The sequence below is a fragment of the Charadrius vociferus genome, unplaced genomic scaffold (genome assembly GCF_000708025.1).
Source record: "Charadrius vociferus isolate BGI_N301 unplaced genomic scaffold, ASM70802v2 scaffold407, whole genome shotgun sequence".
Classification (NCBI taxonomy): domain Eukaryota; kingdom Metazoa; phylum Chordata; class Aves; order Charadriiformes; family Charadriidae; genus Charadrius; species Charadrius vociferus.
This window is the reverse complement of record NW_009649852.1, coordinates 1,424,920-1,450,347: the sequence shown is the minus strand read 5'-3', so window position 1 is coordinate 1,450,347 and position 25,428 is coordinate 1,424,920. Positions and strand designations below refer to the sequence as shown.

The 25,428-nt window shown below is 45.6% G+C and overlaps 1 protein-coding gene across 1 annotated transcript in view; it reads left to right on the top strand.

The window, feature by feature from the left end:
* Positions 1-22,290, top strand: part of POLD3 (polymerase (DNA-directed), delta 3, accessory subunit) — a 45,057-nt gene extending 22,767 nt beyond the window's left edge. Inside the window, 10 exon segments of the mRNA XM_009891019.1 lie at positions 805-844; positions 2,455-2,587; positions 5,361-5,546; positions 5,548-5,623; positions 6,988-7,060; positions 9,519-9,681; positions 11,005-11,117; positions 16,783-16,877; positions 17,716-17,797; positions 22,085-22,290. Of these exon segments, the coding sequence (XP_009889321.1) occupies positions 805-844; positions 2,455-2,587; positions 5,361-5,546; positions 5,548-5,623; positions 6,988-7,060; positions 9,519-9,681; positions 11,005-11,117; positions 16,783-16,877; positions 17,716-17,797; positions 22,085-22,290 (1,167 nt within the window).
* The last annotated feature ends 3,138 nt before the right edge of the window (positions 22,291-25,428 follow it).

The window sequence follows — 25,428 nt, the reverse complement described above, 5'->3', positions numbered from 1 at the left end:
ATGTGGATAGAAAATTGGTCACAAGTAATTCTCCTCGTGTCTTAAGCACTGCATGCTCCTTCCTTGCTGCTTTTTATCAGCCCCAGTGAGGGACAGAGACTCTTAATCTTTATTTACCATTTCAGGCTGCCTACGCTTTCTTGCCTCTTACTCTTTTGCTGGCTAGTCCGTGGTATCAGTTAAACACAAAATTAACGGTTGGATTTTGTCCAGTCTGTCTGTTTGGATACTCTCTGTATTAACCGCAGCCTGTTAAATGTCACAGAGCAGGTATAGTCCTTGAAGACTGGCTGTAAAACATGTTCCCAGAAACATTCACTTCTGACTTTTAAATTAATGCTTAATTTAAAATTTAATTTAATGTTTTGCTTCTCTGGTGCCGTGTCTATGCTGCAGATTGCTACGTTAGAGTTTACCGGCAATCTAAATATACATGGGTGATGTGGGCTAGTGCGGCAGATTTCTAGCAGCTGGGTCATCAGCTGTCTTACTTTGCTTTTCTCCACTCGTGTGCGGTTGTTTAATTCTTGTTTCATCTGTGTCTCGTCTCCCAGTGTCAGGAACGGAGGACAGAGGATTTCTTAAGGGTTATAGTGATCTGCGAAACAGTCTATCAAAAAAGCAGGGAGATACACCTTTTAAAAACTAGTGGCTGATGACTGTTTAAAGGCATTGGCAGTGTTCTTTGCAGCTATAAAGCTGCACCTATAATCTGTAGACATTCAACAGATAACTGAAAATACCAGTTTTACGTACAACAGATCTTTTCAAATTTTAAGATTGCCATTTGCTTATATTTCACAGTGCCACAAGGTTGCAGTAGTGAGAGAGGATAAACTCGAAGGTAAGGAGATTGTGAAAATTATGTGGTTTTAACTTTTTTTTCTTTGAAAGAACAGCAAAGTGAGTAAAGCTCAGAACTTGCCATCTGCACGTAAATGCCTAGTCAGGCTGTTGGGTTCAGGTGTGTACTTTTTGTACTAGGTTTTTCTCAGAATTTTGAATATCTGAGCCAACAGCTGTGTAACTTCAGACTTGTAATATTTGGGTCTGATTGTTTTTTTTTTTTTAATGTTAACATTTTAGTCAGCGATTCTTTTCCACCTCCCTGACGCTGACAGGCGCCTCCTCCTTAAAGGCAACAGTATCCAAGTAGTGTATGGCAGTGTCTTGCCATATTTTAGAACAATTATGAGCCTTCAGGCTCCCAAGGATGTTGAAGCGGTTAATTCCAGTTATTGGTTAAGTGCGGTTGCAGTCTTTGTTTGCCCTGAGTGACGTGGGTATTAGTGAAACGTCCCACAAGAACATTCTCCCTTTTTTCTGGGGTATTTGCTTTCACAGTAAAAGGTGAAAAAAAAAAAAACCAACCTACCGCTGTAACACTGCTTCCCGAAACTGCTCTCCATGCAGTCAGTCATCTTACCATCTTTTCAGGTCTGGTCCTGCTGATGAGATCTGATCCGTAGCAACTGAAACACAACTGCAGGCTCTTTGTCGCTTTCAAATAACATCTTAGCCATTTGAGAACCTACTGTGGCCTTTGTGACCTTAAATATCCGTACTAATGATCTAACTTTGTTTGAAAGACTTGTGTTATTTTCCATTTTGAAATCTGAAGTGGATTTCTAGCTAAAGTTGTCTTCATCAGGGTAGTAGATTGTCAAGCAGTGCAACTACTATCTGTCATGTTTCTGGAATTATGTGCGCTGCGTAATGTTCTGTTTCGCTGTGGAGGAAAGGGTTGTTCATGTTTTTTGTATTAGAAGACAGGCCAAAGGTATGACTTACATTTGGAAGAGCCTGAGATCTGTGATGGGCGTAGGGCTGCATAGTCCAGGACTGGCCCCGAGAAATGATTACTGTGTGTATTTTTACAGTGCATAGAAGCTCTGTCTCGGACCAGGACCATGTGGAAAGAACAATATAAGCAATGAACAAAGAAATCCTAAAAACCAGCCCTTCTCTCAAGGGGGTTACAGTTTAAGTAACATAGAGAAGACAAAACATTGATTCCAGCAGACTGCTAGAGAAGACACGGTGACCCTAGTTGATACGGTCGATGCTACATTAGTGGCAGAGGGCAGTTCCAGCAGGGTAGCGATACGACTATCTATTTCATGCCTTAGCTTTAGGTAGTCATATAGATATTCTGGATCCCAAACACTGGATATTTTGAAGGTAAACACCGAGATGTTGCTCTTAATTCAGCTGTGTTCGAACCAAGAGCGTACAGTGGAAAACACATTTGACAGGCTTGTGGAGTCTTGTTAACTTGAATTCTCAATCAGTGAGCATTGGAAGAAGGTACAGTTACACATGTTGATATTCAGGTCCTTGCTGTCAAGTGGTGTGTCAGTCTCTCCATCCTTGATAGAGCCTGATACTTAAAGTTGCCACCTGATTCTGTAAAGGCTGTGCTAACAGAGGATTGTTTTTTCTTTCCCCTCCCAGCAATGAAGTCTAAACTAGCCACGATTGCGAGTGTGCATGTCTACAGCATTCAGAAAGCCTTGCTCAAGGACAGCGGGCCGCTCTACAACACGGACTACGATATCGTCAAAACAAACCTCCACAACTGCAGCAAGTGAGTTGCGTCTTGGTTTTTCTTCTTACGCTGTGTGATTTGAGATTGATGAGATATTGCCACATAGTGCACTTCAGCAGAAGTCAATGGTTACCAGATATGCCTGGATTTTTAGAAAGCTAGAAAAAGATATCTTCGAAGTCGTGCCAGACCAGTCCCCAGACAGCACATTGTACGATTGTTTCGTAAACGGAGCTATTTCCAGCTTACAGTTGGTTCACTTGCTCCGTTACTCCAATGGGCAGACAATTCCAGTACCTTTCTTCTCTGATGGCTAGAAACCTTTTTCTCCTTTCCAGACCACACTTAATCATGACCATTTTTATCCAGTTCTCAGTCACACAGTACGAGTAAATTGAAACAGACTTGCGAAAACGAGTGATGTGCTCAGCAAAGTGCTAACATGAGTTTGCCTTCTGTTTTGTGAGTCTGTGTTTTCATCCATTGAACTCTTCCATGCCTCTGAAGATGTCTTGCAGGAACTCATTCTCTGGATATAAGATGAGAGCCTGAGGCGTAGGGGAACCATACAAAACAAACCAAGCAGCACAAGTGCCCTTCGCGACTGAACTAGAGAAAGGTTGTCCTGGAATTCAGAGGGACTTCAGTCTCTGGGGGTCGTTGTCTCTTCTCCTGAACAGCGCCTGGCAGCTGTGGCTTTTCATTTATATGTTGTTTCCACCACGACAGCTTCAGCTTGATGTAATCGGGATGTACAGTGCCATGACCAATCTGGTTTAGAAGGCGGATGCCTGAATGTTGTGTCATAGAAAGAGTATAGAATTTAAAAGTAGAAACGTAGCTGTCTTCAACATGCTGACAAGAGAGTGGCTGAGAAAAATAATGTCTTAGAAGCTGTGCGTTTCAAATGTGAATGTCAATACCCTGGTAAGTGCTAGAAAACCCTGCTTCAGTGCAGACGCGTGCCGTAGCTTTGGCTGCAGTTGCCTTGTTCCAGTCTGTTTACTCTCAGGCACCCCTGCATGGTGATACTCGTGTCTTAGAGGAGTCTGCCTTTCAGACTTGTACTTCGAGAAGGTTTAGACAAGTTGGATTCTGAAATGCCTTTCTGAAGCCTATGTGTAAATCCCTGCCTGGCTTTGGAGCAGAATTTCCCAAGCAAACTGTGAAAAATTCAGCTTCTCCACCTGTGACCTGGCTGAACTGAATTCAGACTGACCATATTCCCTCTCCCTTGTCAACTACATGACTTGTCTTTTACACTTGAGACAAGGTTCCTGCAGTACCTGCAAAAGACAGAGGTCTAACTATGTGCATGTTTATAGCAAACAGAACCTTCTGGCTTCTTATGCTTCCCTCTCAGTCCATATATCTCACAAGCTCTGCGGCAAGGATCTTTATTCTCTTCTGTGTTTGTATGGGACCTGGGAAGACGGTGGAGGTGGCTGCATGTTGTATTAATATAACTAACTGGATTTAATGCATGTTGCTAACGTCAGCTTTCCAAGCGGAAGCAGCTCCTTGCTTGCAGAGCATAGTCCAAACATTGCTTCTTTTTTCAGTGATTTAGTGAATTTTGGATCAAGCCCTTAAGCTATAATCGCACAGCAACATTTAGGCAAGCTAACTTCCCAAGCGCCTGGGATATGTGACCTTTAGATGCGCTTGCTGCGCAGTCAATATCTTTTATCGTCACCCGTTATTCGCAATCTGGAGCATTGGTGGTGTTGCTTATGGGTGCGTGGAGTAGGGGTGAAAGTTATCCAGAGCGCCGTGTTGAAAACAGATTGAAAGTAGAAATATTTTTTTCTTCAATGTCTTCTTTCCTTCCTTTAAAGGGTTGAATGTCAAGAGATTGCTCCTGCGGCCGAGAAATGCTGTAGAGATGGTGGTCTTTTGTTAATACATTTCAGTTCCTGATCTGAGTAGAAGCGGACTGTGCATGTGAGCTGCTAATGCTGAGGCACAGAAAATAATTGGCAGAAGGCTGGTTTATTTCTTATGCAAATAAAAATATGCTGTGTAATTCGGTGGATTGGAAGGCGTGAGTCTGTGCTCTTTTGTGGCATTTGTGTAGGAAATCTGGAAAGCCTCGCCTGTGACTTGCACAGTGGGGAGTAGAGTTCGGTTATTTTTGGGTACTGCTATTCCCGACTGTCAGGGAATTGTATTGTAACTGTGAGCACATCATTTAGTTCTTCTGTCTCCGTATCCCCAAACAATCACATTTCAGGCTGTTACAAGCTGAGATGCATCTCTGTCTACTAGTGATAACATGGAAATGACTTTATATAGTTAAGTCTGAATGTCACGGATATACTCTGAGCTGTTTAAGTAGTTCAGTTTCAGTGATTTACTTACCTGGCTGGTGCGATTGAGGCTGCTTGGTGCAGCGGTAGTGGACTCCCGTCAAAGCATCTGAAAGTTCTAAATGTTTTAGATCATAAGACAGCCATACAATTTATGCTGCAAACTTTAGAGAGCGTAACCCGTTTAGGAATAAAATGCAGTCTGATCTGTCTCCACCCTGGGTGTGGAGACGGGCTTTTCCCCCCCATGAAATCTGAACAGCTTGTTTAGCATTTCAATGCTCTGGCTCTTGCTGACAAGTTCAGCTGATCTTTTCAGTAGAGGTCTCCATCGCTCTCGTTCTGTGCCAGCCTTTCTTTCTTGTCCCACGCACAAATTAAATTGCTCTTTTTCCCATAACGGGAGAACGCAGGACCGGAGAAGCGAGGCGCTACCGGCGAGGAAACCGAGGTGAAAAATAAGAAGTTAAAAGGCTAATTAGATTTTTCACTCCGTCACACAGGTTTAGTGCCATTCAGTGTGCCGCTGCGGTCCCCAGGACGTTGGCCGAAGTTTCTCAAGCGCAGACGTCTGTGCAGGCTGGTTCCCAGACGCCGAGTGACACGAATGCTGTCAGCGTACCTGTGGTCAACGGCCATGGTCCATCCGCCGCTAAACAGACCTCGCAGCAGCCCAAAGGCATCATGGGAATGTTTGCAGCGAAAGCGGCTTCCAAACCCCAGGACACGAATAAAGAAACTAAAGCAGAGGCTAAGGAGGCCCCAGGTGTAAGTTACCTCAGACCCTTTGGCAACCCTCTGGGCTAATAGCTTTAATGAACCGCTCTTCTAGCTTTGCTCTTACGCAACCTAAATAACCTTAACCACTGTAGTGCTGCCTCGTCCACTGCTTCTAGCGCTAAACTTGCTGCGCACTGGGAATGCTCGATCACTGTTTTGTGAGTATTTAACCATATAGGACTGTCATGCCTTCTATCGGTCATCTTGGGGGAGAGTATATTGTGCCACACTCGTGACCTATCCACAAAAGTGTGTTTGCCATAACTTGGATGCTTTGACGTTCCTCCTTGAGCCAGATCTCCAGCAAGTATAAACCAGCATAGCTGCATTGTTGAGACAACTGTTCCATTGTCCTCGGTTATGCCAATATATACACCGGTTGAGGAGCTCGCTCTCTCCATTGTGCTTAAAAGGATTTGTTTTGAGCAATAAGTGAAATGTGAGAAGTCCAGGTCTTAAAAGTATCAAGGTGTTTAAACTTGGTCTGTGAGGGAAGTTTCAGAGCTTGACCTGTGCGAGACTAAATTGTTTATCTTCTCAACTGCTGGTTTTTCCAGGATAGGATTACGTTTTAATTTTAATTAGTATAATTGTTTTTAAAGCAACATGGCCAGTAAATGGGTATTAAAATGGTAATGTTCCCTGCATATGGTTTGGCTTTTTTATAACCACTGAGTACATTTTGGTTCATTTTTCTGATTTTTTTTTTATAGTGAATTTAGAACTGGCGAAATGTGTGTGTCTGAGTGGAACATAATAATGCTAAAATACAGTGATTTTTTTTTTTTTTTTTTTTTTTGCATGAAAATAAACGGGATTAGGAGGCCAAACTTCCTTAGGTGTGTTTTTTGTGTGTGTGTGATTTTTCACTTTGGTGGTGGCTATATTAATGGCATAGAGCAGTGATATTTTTTGCAAATGGCTCAGCGGAGCAGCGTACGTGCCAGAGTAGCTGGATAAAGTCTTCATGGTTTGGCCAATCTGTGTTCTTTCCTCTGTCGGTTACTGTGAATTGAGGCACTGATAGTTTGCAAAAAGAACAGTTCTTTACTGGGAACTGACCCAAGTCCCAACCACTTACTTCAGTAACACTGTCAGCCATCAGATGGGAATGTGACCCGAGTTAGATTTGAAGGTCTAGCTCAGGACTCTTAAGTAACTTACTCTCGACCCTTCGATGTGTGTAATATCTAGTATCTCCAAATTCTCCTAAACAGATACTGAAATCTAAGACACTGACTAGTCAACAAATTATACGTGTTTATTTCGCTTGTCCAGAAGCAGCGCTATGCGTTTTGAGGGCTGTGTTGCATGAATAATTCCTGTGGTTACTCCTCTGTTTGCTTCTAGGTGTCTGCAGTAAGCAGCAAACCGCCAGCGAAGGGCAACATAATGAACAACTTCTTTGGAAAAGCTGCCATGAGTAAGTGCTTTATAACATGCATCTGTTTTCAGAAACCATTGTGGTCAGGAACCGGCCTGCTGTAGTTTAAAAAATAAATAATAAAAATCCTGAGGGATATTGGAAATCTCTCGTTTGTTTTGTTGGCTTTTTAGCTAAGTAGCAATTAAAAAATAAATCGCTGATAACGGGCATCTTGTTATACAGCTGTGATGGGAGGCCTAAACAGAAATGATCAGAAGTCTTCCTTCCCACCCCGCCAAACTTGTTGGGTTTTCTTTATATCCCCTCTTTTCTTATAGTTTTCCATACTATTCTTCTGCTCTTTTGGACTCAGAGGGGTTAATGGTTTTGTATGCAGCTTTTAAGGCAAAAATTAGAAGTTGTAAGTGGAATTTTTCAGACAAAAAGCTTGCTGGATGGAGATCAATTAAAATGACATATTTGTGCAGACTAACCCAGGAAGGATTTTTAGTGCAGAAGAAATCTGATTTAAAGTGAGTACTTCTGGCTGGAAGATTAGCCATTGGTAAAACGTTTGCCAAAACCTGTTACGCAGGGCGTGTTAATGATGCTTGCTTTTCATCACAAATCACTGAGGAGTCTATAGTTACATTTAGGGTTAATGTTTTTACTGAAAACCGAAGAGCTGATAACTGGAGGATAGAAGTGAAGGGTGGCCTTCCTCTTTGAGTGGGGCTTTGGAGTAGGTGACCTCTGGAGGTCTCTTCTGACCTAAATTATCCAAGTCTAAAGAAAATATGCTGAAGCTTTTAAATAGACATTGGAAAAGGACTGTGGGACCTTCTTCAAAGGTGCCCTTATAATAATGAGTACAGGAGGATTCAAAGAAGAGTTACTGGGAGAGAGTAAACAGCTAAATTCACTTTCTAACAGATGTCTGTCAGAGTTTGCAGGGTACAGTTCCAGCACTGGACACACAAGGAACAGTACTGTTGGGCATCTTTGAGCTCCTGTTTTGAGGAGGCTGAGGGAACTGAGGACACTTTCAGCCTAAGCTTCACAAAGCCTGAGCCCAGTTACTACCATTAACTCAAGTAAATCCTCAAGATCTGAGCAGATCCCTAGACCAAAGTTCATATGCTGAAAACCCACGAAGTTGAAATTGCGTGGTGAAGATACACCAGTAGTGGTGGAGGAAGCTTTGTGGATGCATTTCCGCGATTCCCAATGGGGTTCGCTTCTCTGCTGAGCCCTGTCAGGGGGCACTTCAAGGAAACTTGTGAGGTTGCTGCAGGGAAGGAGCAAACCGAGCAGAACTGGAAATGATTATGTGTGTAGAAGAGATAGGGTGATTCCAGGAGGAAGATTTATTCCCTATATGTTGTACGTTTCTCCTGGCTTCAAAGATTTCACCGTTGCCAGAAAGTCCCGAGTTAACAATAATTGGGTCCTTCAACTCTCTGCTGTTGATCATAAATAAGAGAGCTGTCATTCAAGTTCTTATGTACGAGATGTTTTCCCTTGCTCAATGAAGCAGCCAGCCTGTTTTCCAAGCAGTGTCAGAAAGGCGTTGGCATGGAGGCTTCTAGCCCTCTCGGCAGCCTCTGTTCCTGTTGACAATGTAGTTGATCTCGATGTTGAATGCTTTTTCTTCGCTCGGGCATCTTGTGCTTGGGATGATGCAGGTTTCTAACTTTGCTCCGCTCTTCTGGTGGCGTGTGTGTAAAGCTGCCGAATGAAGCTCACAGGCTGTAATTAGGTGCTAGTGTGCTAACGGCACCACCTCTCAGGTTGATAAATATATTATTTTGCTCTCCATTCTCACCTGCTATCTCTTCTCTGGTAACAGGTTAAGCTTTTTCAAGAAGAATTGTCCTTGTACGTGGTGCCATGTGGGCAAAAGAGGCTGGTTCTTGATCACATTGGGGCTGGGGTGGGACGAGAAGCCATTACGTTAATGAAAATACTAATCGTAGGCTCTAATGTTATGCAGGATGGAGGCTGCACGCAGCTCTCATCGCTCTTCAGTCCCAATTTTTTTTTTGTTTTGTTTCTGGGCTCTTTCGTGCTTGATTAAAACTTGAATTTAGAAGGAATAAAGTGACTGTGAAGATGGATGTGATGTTCTGCCAAGGGGACTGTCTGGAAGAGGGGCTCCCAAGCCTTCTGCGACTTTGGTCCTGGTGACTGCGAGGGCTTCCGCCACTGCCTCCTGGCCCTCTTCTGCAGAGTTGAACTGCTGCGGCACACTTAGCTTGCAGTGTGCTTGGGCTGGGCCATCAGGAACAGAACCAAACTTAAATCAGCTAGAAATTCAATCACGCCCTTTTTTTGTGTGTGTGTATGACACAACTTGGTCAATCTAGATCCCTACTGCTTTTACGCATCATTCTGTGATCATCTGTAGTGTTTTCTGTATTCTTGGGGCCCAGTGTTTTGTTTAGCCGACTCCTTTGTAAGTTATCATTTATACTGAACGCCCAGTGTTTGTTCTTTTTTAATGGTTTATTCGCAGATAAACTCAAGGTCAACTCTGTGCCTGAGCAGCCAAAGGAGGAGAAAGAAGTAGATAAGCCTTCAGTTCCTGAAGCACAGCCAGAGTCATCCCCTAATACTGTAGTAGAGAAACCTGGGAAGAAAATGGAGTCTGCTAGAAGTCAACAAAAAGACAAAAAAAGGTGGGCCACACCGTTCAGGGTCCCTGTGATCGCGTTAACCTGCTTGTTGATGGCCTGCATGGAGCTGGCTGGCCATACAATGTTGGTTCACCTCCTGTTTCCAGCTACTAAATTGCATTAAACCTGGCTAAAATTATCTCTTTTGGAATTCTTTCCTAATATTTCTTTTCCTTTTAATGCTGTAGATGCCTCAGGGCCATTTGTGCCGTTGCAAATGGTAAGGGCCATGGTCCAGGTAGTCTTCAGTGGGAGGGGGTGGCTTTCGGTGAGACAACCTCACGCTGTGAGCAGACTTAGTATAGACCCCGCCGGCAATCTGTGGGGGCTGGCAGGAGCACCTGTACTGCAGGGAAGGTAGTATATTCCTTAGCTTATATGTACACAGCTCCCAGCAAACAAAGTTCTGCTTGTTGATTTCCATAGCTAATGTACTGCTGCTTTCAATGCCGCCGGTTTACTTTGGGCTGAAACTCCAAGTAAATTTTAAGTTCAGCCCTTTGTGTTTAATCCAACCCAAACTGACAGAGACAAAAAATCATTACAGTCTGATGGCTCTCCGGTGGCCTATGAGTAATTAATTGGTGGTCTCAATCTGTTTCTAACTAAATAGGTAAGCGTACCACCCAGCCCACCATCGCAGTTGGTGCTAACTGGTCTTCTTATTGATAGCCTTATTCAAAAAGCCAAGGGCCTGGAAACTGCACATTGGCAGTGTGGTGTTGGGAAGGCCACTTGGGCCGTACCAGCTCTAGGAGGATACGTGGGCCTTTAGCCTCCAGGCTTGTTAGTCTGACACGTCTCGCCAACATTAAAAAGAAAGAAGCTATTTTATTTTTCCAGTAGTCTTTAAAAATGGCTCCAGGATTCTGAGACACTACCTCATAGTCCGTCAGTGGCAAGCAGTCTGTCAAAAGAGCTTCTGAGCGATGCTGTTGGGGACATTAGTGTTTGGGAGCCTGAGCTATAGAGACAAGATCAGAAATGCGCTCTTGCCAGGTTGCTGTGGCCAAGCTAGGTGGGGTACTGGGCAAAACATTGGACTGCAGAGGGGCTAAAGAAACCCTCCTTGTTTTGGAGAACTGGGTATGGGTAAGGATGAGAGGCTTGAAAATGCTCGTGCGCCTCTGCCTGATTGTTTAGGTGAGGATACTTCAGTGTATGTGATGCTTGGGTTTTTAAGAGGTACAGGGGTGTTTGATTTCCTTGCTAGCAGTACTTCTATCAGGAACGTGCTCGTCTAGGCACGTGTGATGCTTTCATGCATGCACAAGGGATAACATGTGTTCATTCCTTTTTTTTTTTTTCCTTTTCTTTTTGTGGCAGTAAAATGAAGAGGGTGGACAAGTCGGATAACGAGGAAGAAAGAGATCCCGAAAATCTAAAGAAAAAGAGGAAGCGAATCAAACTCCTTCAGTCTGACAGCAGTGATGAGGAAGGTAACAAGATATGTAAACAACCAAGCATGTAGGTGAGGGGCCTGATTTCGACAATATTACTATCCGGGGCTGTTGGTCAACGATTGAGGGAATAGTTTAGAGGACTAAAGACCGTGCAAATGGCTGTAGCTTGAGCTTTCTGTTTATCTTGTGCTGCAAGCACTTGGGCATACGGTTGAGATGCCTCAGTCATTCAGTCTTTGTTTTAGCTTAGCTCAGATCTGGCTGTCTCCTCACCAAGTGTGCTGCCAGTCACGCTGACGTGTGGGAAGGAGGTTCTCAAATCTCTTGTGAAAGATATCGCGCCTTCCAGAATTCTAGGACTGGTCATAACCAGTTTATTTGGTGAGTAAACACTCGCAAAGTGACTTCCCCCCTCCCAGGGTCATTTTTAGTATCTTTATTCTGTCTGTTTATAGAAATGGTTTGGAAGACAGCATTGGAAGCACAACTTCCAAAAAAAAAAAAATAATAATAATAGAGAAACTGGAGGCAAAACAGTTGAGCCATATCCGATGCGACTCTGCGTCTCCTCGGTGGCTGTTGGCTTTGATAGGAGTAGGGTGCCCAGAACATCGCAAGATTCGGGTTTATAATGAGGAACAGCAGGGCCAGATTCCAAAGAATGCAGATAATTGAGGTGACAAATGCCGTTCAATATAGATAACTGGAAACTAAGCTGGGATTGAGCTAAGGAGTATGTGCTAAATAGAAAAATCATCCAACAAGCTGATCAGGAAGACAATTTGGGGATCGTTATGGACAAATAATTGAAACCACCAGCTTGGTGTACTGCTCCAGTAAAAAAAAAAGGTGAAACAGCAAATAGGTCGTATTAGCGAGGAGGCGGACTCCAGCAGGAGAGCTGAAGCTGTTTGTTTATTTAGTCTGGCTAGCACATGAGAAACAACCAAGAAATCAAGAGAATCTGTAATACAAGTTAGAGAGGCAAATGCTTTTGGATATCTTAGCAGTCTCCATGCCACCTTAGGCCTATTTTCATGGTTTGTGTTTTGCCCAGCATAATTTCAAGTGATGTGTGTCATCAGGCATCCATCACTTCTACTCAGACTATTCCACAGGATGATAAATCTCTCAGGAAGCTGTTCTTCACGATCGGCCTTAATTTCGTCACATTCCTGTGTGCAGCTCCTTGTTTGGCCATAAAAAAAAAATATATATGCCCACACTCTTTGGTATTTATTTCTTTAAATGTTTGTAAGCTATTATCTGGTCTTTCCATTTACTCATCACTCAGCCTACTGACAAGCCGTGTTGTTTAGCTCTGAAGAGGGAAGATTGAAATCAGCCACTTGAAGCGCCGCTCCTTGCTGGGCTGGAATCTCTCAGCTCGTCCGCTCTCCGCTAGTGAGGGCGGGCAGAAACGAGCCCCGTGTTTCGGGCGTGCGGTAGGGCTGTACGGAGAGGCTGCTCTTTGAAGCACCAAGGCTTTTTTGTCCGGTCTTCCTTGTCCTGCCGTGAGTTGGGGACCCGCAGCCTCCTGCGTTCACGACAGTGCTCTGAGCATGCCGTGAGCCGAGAGGTGACCCCACAGTCTGTTTTCCAGATCTGTTAGAGCTCTTCTAATCTCCTGAGACCAAGAGCGGTGCCGTAAGACTGTCATAAATCGAGGAGCGCTTTCTATAGAGAGTACTGCAAACTCCTGCTTGTTGCATATCCACTTTTGGCTTTGAATATTAGAGCTCTGTGGTCTCTTGTTGAATACCTGTCTTACGTTAGCATGTGGTGGATAGTTAATGCCTTTGAATGTGGTGCCTTCTGTTCTCATTTATTCCAAGGTGTGGTCCAGAGTCTGTGTATACTTCTACCTCAGTGCATGCAGTAGGCCTGTTGTTATTTTATTTTATTTTTGTTCTTAAGTGTGAGTTAACTGGATTTGCAATTAGAAACCATGGGTCTGGTCCTCTGGCCAGATTTGGGGCCCAATTATCTCACTAACCTCAGCCTCAGTAGCTTATTAAAATCAATACAAGTAAGGCTACCTACCCACTCGTCTGCAGGGAGGTTTGGGTTTTGATTTACTCCTCTTTAACCTGCCGGAGACGTACGCAGAAAGTTTGACTTTGTCTGGAGAATTTTCTCGTCACCGCTGTTGCTCTTCCTGCATCGTGGTCCTCTTTGTTCATTCCATTATGTCGAGAATTGGCTTTGTGTTATGTATTAGAATTGTAAATTTATGCAAATTACAGTTTGGGTATACAAATGTGTATATTACGCAGATTAGCTTACTGCTATTCCCCCTTTCAAAAGGGAAAGTTTAGAATTGAGAGAGCTTCTCTGTTCTTCCTTTTTAAGCTAATGGCTATCTAAACCGCCCCGATTGGGGTCTGCGTTCAGCCCTTTGGTTCTGCCGCTTGCCCTTGAAAATCCAACCGGATGAAAGAACATAGATTTGAATTCTTTGAAATACCCGCACTGAATCCAAATGCATTCAGTATTCAAGTATAAGGATGTAAGTTGGGTGAAACAAATCATTTTAAAGAGAAAAAAAAAAAAAAGAAAAAGTCCGGCAGCTGGACTTTGAGAGCATTTATCCTTGGAATGGTTGGAAACGGGTTTCTCCAGAGCGCAGGGGCAATTTTAACGGGCAGCATCAGTGAGCAAAATGGGGCCTGGAGTGACATTGTTCCCTGCCGCATCCCTGTGGGAGCGGGGAAGAAGGCGCCATATGCTGTGCGGCATTTGGAAATCGCCACCGGACAGGGCACGGTTCATCCACCACCTGCGTCGCTCACCCGCAGATGATCAAGGGGTAAGTTATCCGAATATGCAAAAGGCAATATGGGAAGCTGCCCCGCCGGAGCAGATATCAAAGGCTGACAGTTTCGCTAACGCGCCGGGCTAACCTGGCTGACCTCCGCTGGGAGCAAAGGAGGAGGTGCTCGCCCGGGCTGCTCCCCGCGGCTCGAGGAGGCACGGCCCCGGGCAGGGGTGCTAACCTCTCCCGCGGGCGCAGCTGCGGATACAAGGGGACGCTTGTCCGCCGCCACTGCTGTGACTGAACGGCCTTCAGACAGGGCTCCACCTGTGTAACCGCCAGTAAAACCGCTGCCCTTTTTCAGGCAGACTTAGCGATGTTTTGTGGGTTTGAAAGGAGGTCCGTACGACTGGTGCAAAGCGCTGTATGGGCGCTCTTAGGTCAGAGCGAGTCTTTCTGCGTTGCTCGCTGTTAGTCTGCTCTTAACGTACTGAAATTAGCCCAAAATAAGCTCCTCTTACATGAGTGTCAGCACATTGTACCAAGTTGAAAATACGGAGAGTGCATAAGGCACAATCCTCTCCATTTAAATGATTTTTCATTAAAAAGTTATATTGGTATGAGGGTGCCTTAGTCACTGCAGGTTGTTTTGCTTCCAGTGCCAGAATAAACTACACGAGTGCGTCCACAGAGGACAGGAGGTTTTGGCAGCTTCAGCTATACCAACACAGGCAGCGTTTCGCAGTGTTGACAAGTGTTTTACAGCCACTTTGGAGGGTGATTTCAGTGGCACTGTAACCTACAAACTCTATCGGTTTCGGAGAGCCGCAGCAGAAGCACTAAAGCTTCTCACAGTTTTTCCAGGCAGGGTCAGAGCAAACCGAACAAAGCCAGGATTTACATCTTTGGTACATCCAATTGCCCAACTTGTATCCATTTCATGCAGCTGTTGCTGTTGAGTAAACTGTGGGCAGCAGCGAGAGGTTGACTCAGGAGTTATCACATGTCAGAGGGCTGCGTTGGCTAGAAGAGGATAATAAAGTAATAGAGACGCAGCTTGATGGCAGTCCGAAACGCTCTGACGTGGGGAGAAGGTGCCTTCTGCCTGACAAAAACTGGGGGAACTTGTTTGAAGGAGGATGAAGAAAAGCCCAGATTTCCCCCAAGCAAACACAGTGGAGCTCAAACGCTGGAAATACCTTCCGCAGCCTCTGCTCGAGCACGGCAGAGGTGGCGGTTTTTCACCCGGCTGGTTTTCAGCCCTCTTTAGCCTACGCTCTCTTAAAAGGTATTTTCAAATTGATGCGGCCAGCCTGAGTAGGCGGTGGAGCGGGTTTGGTGCTGCGCAGTATACGGTCGCTTCAGCCTGCAGTTGCCGTGAGACTATGATAAATATTGAGAATGTCGAGTTCCCCGCAGCTCCTCGGCTGCGGTCCCGGCTGCCCCAGCAGTTAGCACCTTAGAGCAGATCCGTTGTTTGGTTTTTATCTTTGCGCAGCTGCCAGACTCCAGCTCTTTGGAGCAAGGTGAAATACCGAGTCATGTTATCCCACTCTGTTTGCATTTCTGTGCCTCGCTTACTGAAGTAGTTAGGAGGCTGAGTCCTTGTTTGAAGAATGTAATTTATTATTTAGCCTTGGCAGCCAACCACTGTTTCGCTTGAGCCCTTCTTAACCTATGAAGGTCACTTGGCCGCGTGCCTGGCACAGTCATAACTCTTAACACTGACCTAATCGGTTGGGACAGCTACAGATCCAGAATTCGTGTTACAACGACAGGATGAATGCAGTGCTACAGCCAGCAGAGCTGGGAGGAGAAGCCAAGCAGGCACTCTGTCCTCCCGTCCAGCGGCATCGTTGTTATTATTAAGCAATAGGTCAGACGAGGAGTTTCTTCCCCCACATTCCTAGCTCTCCCCCTCATTTGAGGACTTGCATGGCCGCGTTTCTCACTTGGATTTGGAGAGGATTCCTTCAAGCCATTTAAATTAGTCACAGTGCCTGCTGCGTGGTGCAAGGTGCTGCTCCTTCCCCTCTTGCCCTGCGCTGATTTTTCTTCGCCGTCACGGCTCTGTCCCTCTGCCAGCCCCACAGAAGAGTGACCCTGGCTTTTTCAGTTGTCTGTAAGCGCCCTGCTAGTCTCGCTAAGGCCCACTTTGACGTTGCTGGTAGAGGCTTCAGAGCTGCTTTTGCCCTGTACAAATTTGTGAAGGTGGCCTTGATGGTTTCGGTCAGTTTTGGCATTGAAAGGATTCCACTGTCTCTGTCTTTGCACCCGGAGGAGAGCGCAGATGATGGCAGATGAGAGAACGGGCTTAGTTTTTTTGGGGGGTGGTTTGTTTTTTTCCTTGTTTGTCAAGTGAAAGGTTGGGGTGTCCCTTAATCTTTCAGGGTGGGTAATAGTATATTGCAGTTAATTCTTAGATTAAAGTAGTTTCAAGATAATTGTTTGGGATATGTAGCACCACCTGTTAAGCAATGACTGTTTTACCCATGAGGAAGAGGTAGAGAAGCTCAGGTCATCCAGTGTTGTGAGAATATGTCGTCTTAAACCCTGCCTCTTTCAATTTCTAAACAAATTACAGTCCCTCTCTTTAATGAGCAAGTGAAATATATGGCTAAAACATGCTGATTTCTCTGCCTATTTTTAAAGTTTCATTTAGTGGAACTGATGTTGGCTTACGGAAAATCCCAAATGCACTTCTCCCATCCTATGCCACCCTCCTTCCCTTGGGAACTGCAGCACAGGGCGAGCTGGCTGGAGGCTGACCGCTTTGGACAACTTGTCCTGACATGAATTAAACAAATCTGAGCAAGAACTTGTGAACCTTGATCTAAATACAGGTTACAAGTAATTGCTTGGAGTTAAGTGAAGCGACGAGGCAAAAGGGTAGCTGCAAGGAGGCATTAGACCCACGTGCTTTTAAGATGTTTATCTTCTTCGCAGATGTCCCGCCGTCTCCTGCACCTGAGGAAGAGAAAGCTCCATCTCCACCCCCTGTACCTGCTCTGAAAGCTGAACTGGAGCCTGCATCCACGGAGGTAAGAGCACATTAGGGTGATTAACTTCTGTTTTTATTCAACTTGGTGGGGATTCTCCAGCCACTTTTCGGATGCTAAGGTGGGAGGTCCTGTTTGCTTGTCAAGTCATCACGTCATCCTGCTTGAAAGAATCCACCGTGTTCACGAGTTCATTCATTTTCTGGACTATTATTTAAACTCAGCTTTTCTGCTGACATAGCGCAGTTTTCTGTTTTCTTCTCTTTTTTCCCCTCCTAATGGTTCTATGAATTGTGGCTTGTATTTTAACAGTCTTTCCTCTGAATCTTGGCCTCGGGAGTCAGGGCAGGGCCAGAAATGAAACCAGAGACTCTTGGTATTCAACCTCGTATCGCAGGAAAGCTGCTGCGTGAGGGAGGTGGGCTGCGATTGGCAAGAAGTTAACCTCTGAGCTGAGAAAATACATGTAGTTTTACTGAAAGCGCAGCTGTTTGCCGCAGCGGGAGCTCTGATGTCTTCCACACCTTGTTATTTCCTCATTCTTCGGAGGTATGATGGGGCAACCCTGGTGCCACCTTCTCGTATAAATAAACACATTTCGAAATGTCACGTGCCCCCTGTGCTGGCAGACAGGAAAGCTTACGCTCTCATTTGAGGGGTATTTTGTCTCTCTGAAATTTGTCCCGGTAGGATGGGGACAATTGTGGCATTAGCAAAAATGAGACTAGGATATCCTGGGAAGGAACAGAATTAGTTATCAAATCATGCTCAGCTTCATTAAAGAGACTAGATTTCACTCCTGGGGCTGTTGCTTTTATGACCCGTGTACGTGCATGGGGCCTTAACTCTGGATTTCTCACAATGCTGCAATGTCCTTCAGGTTTCAGCTGGAGGGAGGAAGAGGAAACGGAAGCGTGTGCTGAAATCCAAAATGTTTATTGATGAAGAAGAAGGCTGCATGGGTAAGACACCTCAGTGGAACTAACTTTATTGAAGATGTGTTGAAGATTTTTACAGGCCAGCCTCTCCCAGGCTTTGAAAAGAGGTTCACAAAATCACTTTGTTATTCCACTTCAACCTCATCCTTCCAGATTGGGGTAACTGCCCTCTGGTGAAGGCCTGGGTAGGGAGCCATGGAGCTGTGGCTGAATCCTTATTCTTTTTTGAGTATTGACAGGCTTTTCTTTCAGTTCTTCTCCCTTTCCTCCTGCCAGCATGAGCACCTCCTTCATTGGCTCACCTCTCCAAAGATACAAGCTTTTAAAGATGATGCAGAGAGAGGTCTAGGTTTTGGGATAAATTCTGGCTGGGATAAGTTGGTTGGTTGTTGGATTGGTGGTTTGGTTTGTTTTTTGGTTTTTTTTTTCCTTTGGGGGTTAAACCCAGAGCTGTGCAGCAGAGCTTGATTATACGTTAATATAAACTTTAAGTATCCCAAATAAACAAGGAGTAAGTTGGATTAAATCCTTGGGAGGGTTTCTGTTTCTGATAAGGATGGCTCTGCTTTCAGGAGGGAAGAGAGTCTCTACAGAAGTACTGAGAGCCAGAGGCTTTGAATTCCAGCCTGACTGGACACCGCTTCCTCCTGTGACCTGGAGAAAGCTGCGTAACACCACTGTACTTTTTTCCTCCTCTGTGTCCTGACATTGAAGTAGAGCTACAGGAGTTCGGATTCTTTTTCTTTTTTTTTTTTTGGTCTTTTTTTAAGGTTTTAAAAATGTAAGAGGGTGGTATGTGTTTTTTGTAGCGCTGTTGTCAGCTCAATTATATGGGATGCTTAACGTTCTCCAGCCTTGCTGATCTGAGTAGATGTCAAGGGAGCTCAGCCAGTTCTAGGAGGAGATCTGTGGCCGTTGTACAGGTTTGTCGTTGTGCATAAGCGTAGATAGATAACGGGCTTGCTTGGCCCAGATGTGGAGCTGCCTGGACGGGAGTCAGCTTGTGTCCGTTTGCACCTGCCTGTGTAGTTGTATCTTATGTTTCCTATTAACGTTGTGTGTCTCCTTTAAAGAAGTATAAAGCTAGCACTCAGCAACTGGCTGCGCTAGTCACTGAAATCTCGAGTACTGGATTTTTGTCAAAGAATTGGACTCGCACAAAGTTATTGACTGCTTTGGCTGGGTGCGTTATGGGGTGTTTTGCTCTCCCATCCCAGATAGAACCATTAAAACACTTGGAAGGAAAATGGAACAAAAAAAAAGCATTAGCTGGGGAGTTGAGTTGAACAAGGTCTGCATCCAGAGCTTGCAGTAATGACTGTTCCGGGTTCAGCTTCCAGCAAAGAGTGCTCTTCTCTTTCTCTTCAGCCCTTTCCAAACATACCAGGGCTGGGAAGATTGCCTTTCTTTCTCTTCTTCCCACCCCCAAGGGGTTTAATAGTCTCTTGTGAAACCCGGACCTTTGGTTTTACAGTTGATATCCACTACCATTTTATGAAAAGGGAAATGCAAGCCCCTGTTGTGCCTCTGGGAGACAGATCCTCCGGGAGGGAGGGAGGAATGGAGGTGGGATACCGAGGAACTGGGTAAGGAGGAGATGCTGCTCTCTGTACTGAAAATCTACCAGGCTGTTGCACAGAACTTACTGTCTGGTTATTGTCCAGTTTCCCTCCTCCCTTCCCTTCCCCACCCTTTCCATGCACAAGCCTAATCATTCAAAGGCTAAATAACTTGCAAATCTCCCAGGCTAATGTAAATTGTTGTTATTCTTTGACATATAGGAGCTTTTTTCCCCCCTCTCCCTGCTGTCTTTTTTTTTTTTTAAGCAAGGACTAGATTATAGAGACATCAAATCCTAACATTAGGCTTAGGCTTTACTGTATATTTCTCCATGATTTTAAGCGATCATTTTCACAATAGCTGCAATAGCAAGGAATTGGTGTCAAAAAGCAAAACTAATTTAGGGATTAGCCCTGAGGGGAAATTGAGCAATTAAAGTATCTGTGGAGTTAAGCACAAGGCATGTTACCACGCATCAACAGGGACTCGGTCGAGTCTATAGCAAAGGGGAATTATTGAGGTTTAAGCTAGTGCATTTCTACCTCGCACTTTCTAAAGCTTTAAAAAACGCACATGGAGTTGTACTTTGGAATATATCTGCATACACTGTAGGTAAATTTGTTCATACAGCACTGGTTTAAGTTAGAGCTCACATAATTTGAGTTACCATGATTTAGCGAGCGATCATGTGAGCTGAGCATCAGTAACTATCTGTGTGCCCGTAGCTGCTGCAAATACAGAATTTTTAAGTTCAGCTGAGATCTCAGTAAAAGAAAGTTGATCTAAGCTGTGGTATCTTGCAATTAGAAGGGATTAAGTGCACGTTTTTGGAGTTACCACTGATTACTGACAGGGGTGACAACACAATAACTTTTCAAAGCTCAATAAGTGGCCAGTGGTCTGTTAAAGCTGCTCACTGAAAAGCCAGTTGCCTCCGAAAGGGAGGTGAGCTTGGGTTTACAGTCCGTGTTTGAGCATCCGCTAGCGCTGCGGAGCAGGTTTCCTACCATTCCTCTTCCCGGACTCCAGTTACGTAGAAAACCTTATTTAATTTGATGCATTAATACAAGTGAAAGCCAGTTTCCCAGAAGAAGGGAAGTTAGGACATCTGTTTGAAAGAATACAGTTGCTAAAGAAAAATGACTTACTAGAAGAATACCAGAGCGCTGCTGGGAAAGCTGATATAACAACATTTACTAGTATCTAACGATGGCTTTCATCAGCGGAGCTGACTTCAGTTTAATTTCCGTGAGCATTGTTTTACGTCCCTTAGCTTTCCATCACCCGACGCTGACGGCAGCGAGCTGGCAATCCCGTTCAGTCACAGTCCTTGATTTCACTCACGGGTTTGGTTTTATTATTTTTTTTTTTTAAGGGATTTCTTTATATTTGCCCTGCTTGCCCACCGGTATAGAAAGAAGCTGCCCCCAGGGTTTTGTGCTCCTTCTCTTTTCTCTGAGATGCTCTGCGTTTGCTTTGCTCTTCCCTGACCGTTTGACGTGCACGGTGCTGGTGAGGGAGGGTTGGGTCTGTCTCTGGATTGTCTTGTCTGGATTTCGGGACAATCTGATTGCTTTGGCCCCTGTGGAAATCGGGTCAAGTCAAAATGGTGGGTTTTAACCTTAAAATAGATGTTCTGTCATCTAATGCTAAACTACATATTCTGATCTCGTTCAGATTCGTCACTTTAGCTGCTTGTCAGCCTGTGCAAGACGCATTGATGGCTGCAGGCCAGTCCCTGGTAGAGAACTGTCGTAGCTGTGGAGGTCTTCAACGCTGTTGACCCTCGTTTCTAGAAGAGGGCAACGCTTGAACAGATTTGGAGGGGGAACTGTCCTCTCGAGGGCCCTTCCCGGTGGGGAGCCTTGGGCTGCTGTTGTTTAGGGTGTGCATATGGCCAGTGAATGAATGTGTGTGGTGACACTAAGCCGTTTTGAAAGAGCTGGATGACATTAAAGCTCCCCGAGTCGTTAGTACTGACAAACAAAGAGGGACTGGTGGAGGATGTTAAGGTTGGGGGCAGCCACGGCTGCAGTGATTGAGAGAAGAGGTAGAGTTCGGGATTAAGTGCAGAATGCGCATAACGACAAGTAGGATTGAAACCTTGTAATTATTGCAAGGCTGAGGGAGTTGGGGCTTTTTAGTTTGGAGAAGAGCAGACTGAGGGGGGATCTCATCAATGCTGATTAAATCCTTCAAGGGAGGGTGCCAGGGGGATGGGAACAGTCTGTTTCCAGTGGTGCCCAGTGACAGGACAAGAGGGACCGGGCACAAAGGTGACCATGGGCAGTTCCATCTCAACCTGAGGAGGACCTTCTCTGCTGTGAGGGCGGCAGAGCAGTGGCATAGGCTGCCCAGAGAGGTGGGGGAGTCTCCCCCTCTGGAGCCATTCCAAACCCGCCTGGACACCGTCCTGTGCCACTGCTGGAGGTGCCCCTACTCTGGCAGGGGGTGGCACTGGGGGAGATCCAGAGGTCCCCTCCAACCCTGACCAGTCTGGGATTAACCTGCCATCTTACACTTTAAGAAAGAGGGGAGGCAGTTTGACTCCGTGTATGGAAAGCCAGTCCAGTCACCTGGATCTACTGCATAACCTTGAGCGATGGACTTCATTCCTGTCTCTGGCATGTGCTCCTTGAACCCAAAATGCTCATTTCCAGAAACGCAGTGGGAAGGCTGCAGTGGGGACCTCTCTGCTCTTTGCTACACAGGCTTAACCGTCATCATGTGTTCCTCTTGTCTTTTAACCAGTGACAGAGAAGGTTTACGAGAGCGAATCCTGTACGGATAGCGAGGATGACTTCGCCAAGTCCAAGCCACCAGCTGCACACAAACAGCCTGCGCCGCCTGCGAAGAAGGAACCAAAGGAAGAAAGGAAGAACCTGAAGAAAGGGGCAGCTACTGCCAACAGAGCCAACAAACAGGTCTCCATCATGGGTTTTTTTCAGAAGAAATGAACGGGGTCTTTCTCCCGGTCCTCTTGGCAGCTTGGGAGCATTGCTCTTTTTGTGTGGCTTTTCTGAAAGCTGCTGCGTTGGAGGAGAACAACATGAAATCTTCAGTTACGTAAGATATCTTGCTTACTGTGTAAGTAAGCCCTCTGGACTAGATTTTTGTATGGGAGAAAAGTTTTATTTGTTGCTGCAGTAATTTCAGTCGTCTTTACGAAGCAGTATGGCAATCGCCAGCCAGAAGCAGAATCTAAAGGAACTCTTGAAAGACTGTTAATCTATTCACATGAAATTTTTATTTTTTTATGCAGCCTCTCACCTGTTGGGTGCTGAAGATATTTGTTCCGCGAGTGGTAGATGGACTAAATTAGGAGTCGAGTTGTGGCGCTTTCCCCCCCACCCCCTCTTTTTACACCCCCAACTCTCCTGATTGATCTAAATGCTCACGTCGGTGAGAAGCTGTAACGTAGCAGGTCTTCAGGCGTGCACACAAATACCGAACATCTGCTTCAGCTTTAACTGAATGAAATGAACTTAATTTTCCCCCTAAGACTGGTAAATAGTTTTTGCTCTGCCTTTCATAATCTTTTTTTGGACAAAGCAGCTCATATAAAATTCTCTTACTCTTTTCTTCCTTGAACGTATCCTCTGTAAATTGCTCAGATGCCTAATTATAGAGCGGGACGCTGTTGGTGCTCTGTCTTTGCAAAAAAACATCGTTGAGGCTTCCCACACAATTGGCTCCAGTGTAACTGGGGGAAGGCTTCGCTGTTATTGGGAAAGCAACTGCGTCTTTAACCTTGAAAATTAACGAGTCAAAGGGCAGGGTGATTAGAGGGCAGTTCTGATAACTGCCAGCCAGGTACCTGCTGTCGTAAGCTGTGAAGGATTGCACGCTGCTTTTTGGGTTTGTAGGTTTTTGGTTTGCCTGAAGTTTTCTTTTTACAGGCATAAACCAGACAACAGCAGAGTTGTTTGCTAGGCTGTCTCGTCATCTGCCTGTTGAAGGAAGTGTGTCACAGCAAATGGTCCTGAGGAACCAGTTATTGGAGATGAATAAAGCACTGCAGTCCTGTTAATCAGAAATGAGTCGTGGTTTTGGATCCCTCCTGACTTTTCTGCTGCTAAATTTGATAGATATATGTAAAAAAGCCAGATTTTTCCAGAGGATGGGTGCTGAGCGTTTCTGAAGCGTGGCCTGGTGAAGGCTCCCGAATGGGCAACTGGTGTCATCAGTGGTTGTTTGAGTGGTGTCAGGCCAACGTACTTATGGATATTTATGTAGACATTGGTATTCAAAGCGTTTGTGGTTGGCAGAAAGGCAGATAAAGTCTGAAGAGTGTGAACCAAGGAAGAAAATCTCTTCAGGCACCAAGCTGAAAGTGTTCCGACCTGTGGGCCGGACCAACCGAGTGTATTTACAGTCCTTCTGACCAGGAGAACAGGTCCGTGACTTGAGAAATTTGAACGCGCACCTGATAGTGACCAAGAGTTGACTGCGTTGAAGTCACTTCACCCAAGGCAGCTTGCACCCCCGGCACACGTGAGAGGATCTGCTTCAAACCAGCCAGCGTCTCTGCATCTGTGCCTGTGTCCCAGTTGGGTGGGTTCAGCTGCGCACCGTATGGATATCTATTCACATGAAATTTCAGGGGTCTCGGGGCTCTTCAGGGGTCACCTCGTAGCTCAGCGCTGTCCCCACGTAGCTGCCCGTAAGCGTTCAGAACTTAAACTCAGTGCTTTCTGAGTTGGAGATGTATAGGGGAAAATAATGGGAAGACGGGCGAGGGAAGGCAGACGTGGTGCGGTACTCACAGACATCCACGCGTGGAGCCTCCTGTGCAAGCTGGAACAGGTTTTGTGCTCTTGTGGTACGTTGGAGTGTCGTGAGCAGGGAAGAATGAACCACCTTGTTCTAACTTTTATGAAGAAAATTTAACTGTTAAAAAAAAAAAAAATACTGCTGTAGCGTTTCTGTTTTTCTTGGTAGAATTGGGGGTGTATTTTGAGAAGTAATAAGTACAAAACCCATTAAATAAAGTTTGGTTTTTTTTCTTTTGTCTTTGTTATTCTGTAAATTACTTCTAATGGTCACTGTGACATTGGAGTGCATGGAAGAGTAGCACTGGGGAGGTGGGTAAAGAGATCTTCCACGGCCACCAGGGCTGCAAGCATTAAACGGAGGGGTTTTGAGCACCCGAAATGAGTGCGAGAACATCTCAAACTGTCAGGCTCTGTATCAAATTGACCCTTTGAGTCTTATTCCAAACCCTGAGAGGACGTGGTGTCCTGGTGTTCTTGCACCTCACCTCTACCGTGGTCGCTGGAGCTCGCTGCTCCACCCCGACTCCCTCTATAACCAGATCAACGTCATAGGCGACTTCCTCAGGAAAATGACTTAATGTCTGAAGAAGCAGGACATGGGCGAACTTCAGGCTTCCAAAAATCATGATCTAATATTCCCCCCCCCTACCTCCTCTGCTTCATGGGCTGCCAGCCCCAGGGGGCCTCGGGTCCCTTGGCGAGACTGGAGCGGTGTCCCCAGGCACAGGGCTGCGTCCTTGAGCTGCTGCTCAAAGGGAGAAGGTTCCTTCTCGCTGCCGTGGGCAGATGTCACCCATTTGGCACCCGGTGGCTGGTGGGGGGGAGGAGATGTCTGGGAGGCAGCTCTGAGCCAGGTCCAGGGAGCACATCTGCCTCCTACTCAGCTCAAGACGCTGTGGTGATGGTTGGAAGGGTCCAAAACCTCATCCTGGAGATAAGGGAATCTTCCAGGGATTTCCCCTGCTCTTCCCCCTGCGTCTCCCTTCTGCGTCACCCCAAAAAGGTGGTGGGAGAGGATGTTTAATTTAATGTTCTCAGCTAAATAGCCCATTTTATGGTGGTTCTTTGCTCCTTGAAAGCCTTTTTTTTTTTTTTTTTTCCAGACAGAGAGAGCTTCACCTTGTTTTGCAGGTGGGGTGAGAAGATGAAGAAGTTGTACCATCAGATACTCCGGGACAAAACCACTGATGCTCTGACCCAACGACCACCTGCGCCCCTGGAAGGGGCTAGAAACACTGCTCCTAGGGATGAAAATTCCCCGTCGCTGCTTTGGGAGGCAGCCGAGCTGATTTACAGCCCTCCCTTCCCCCCTCCCCCCCC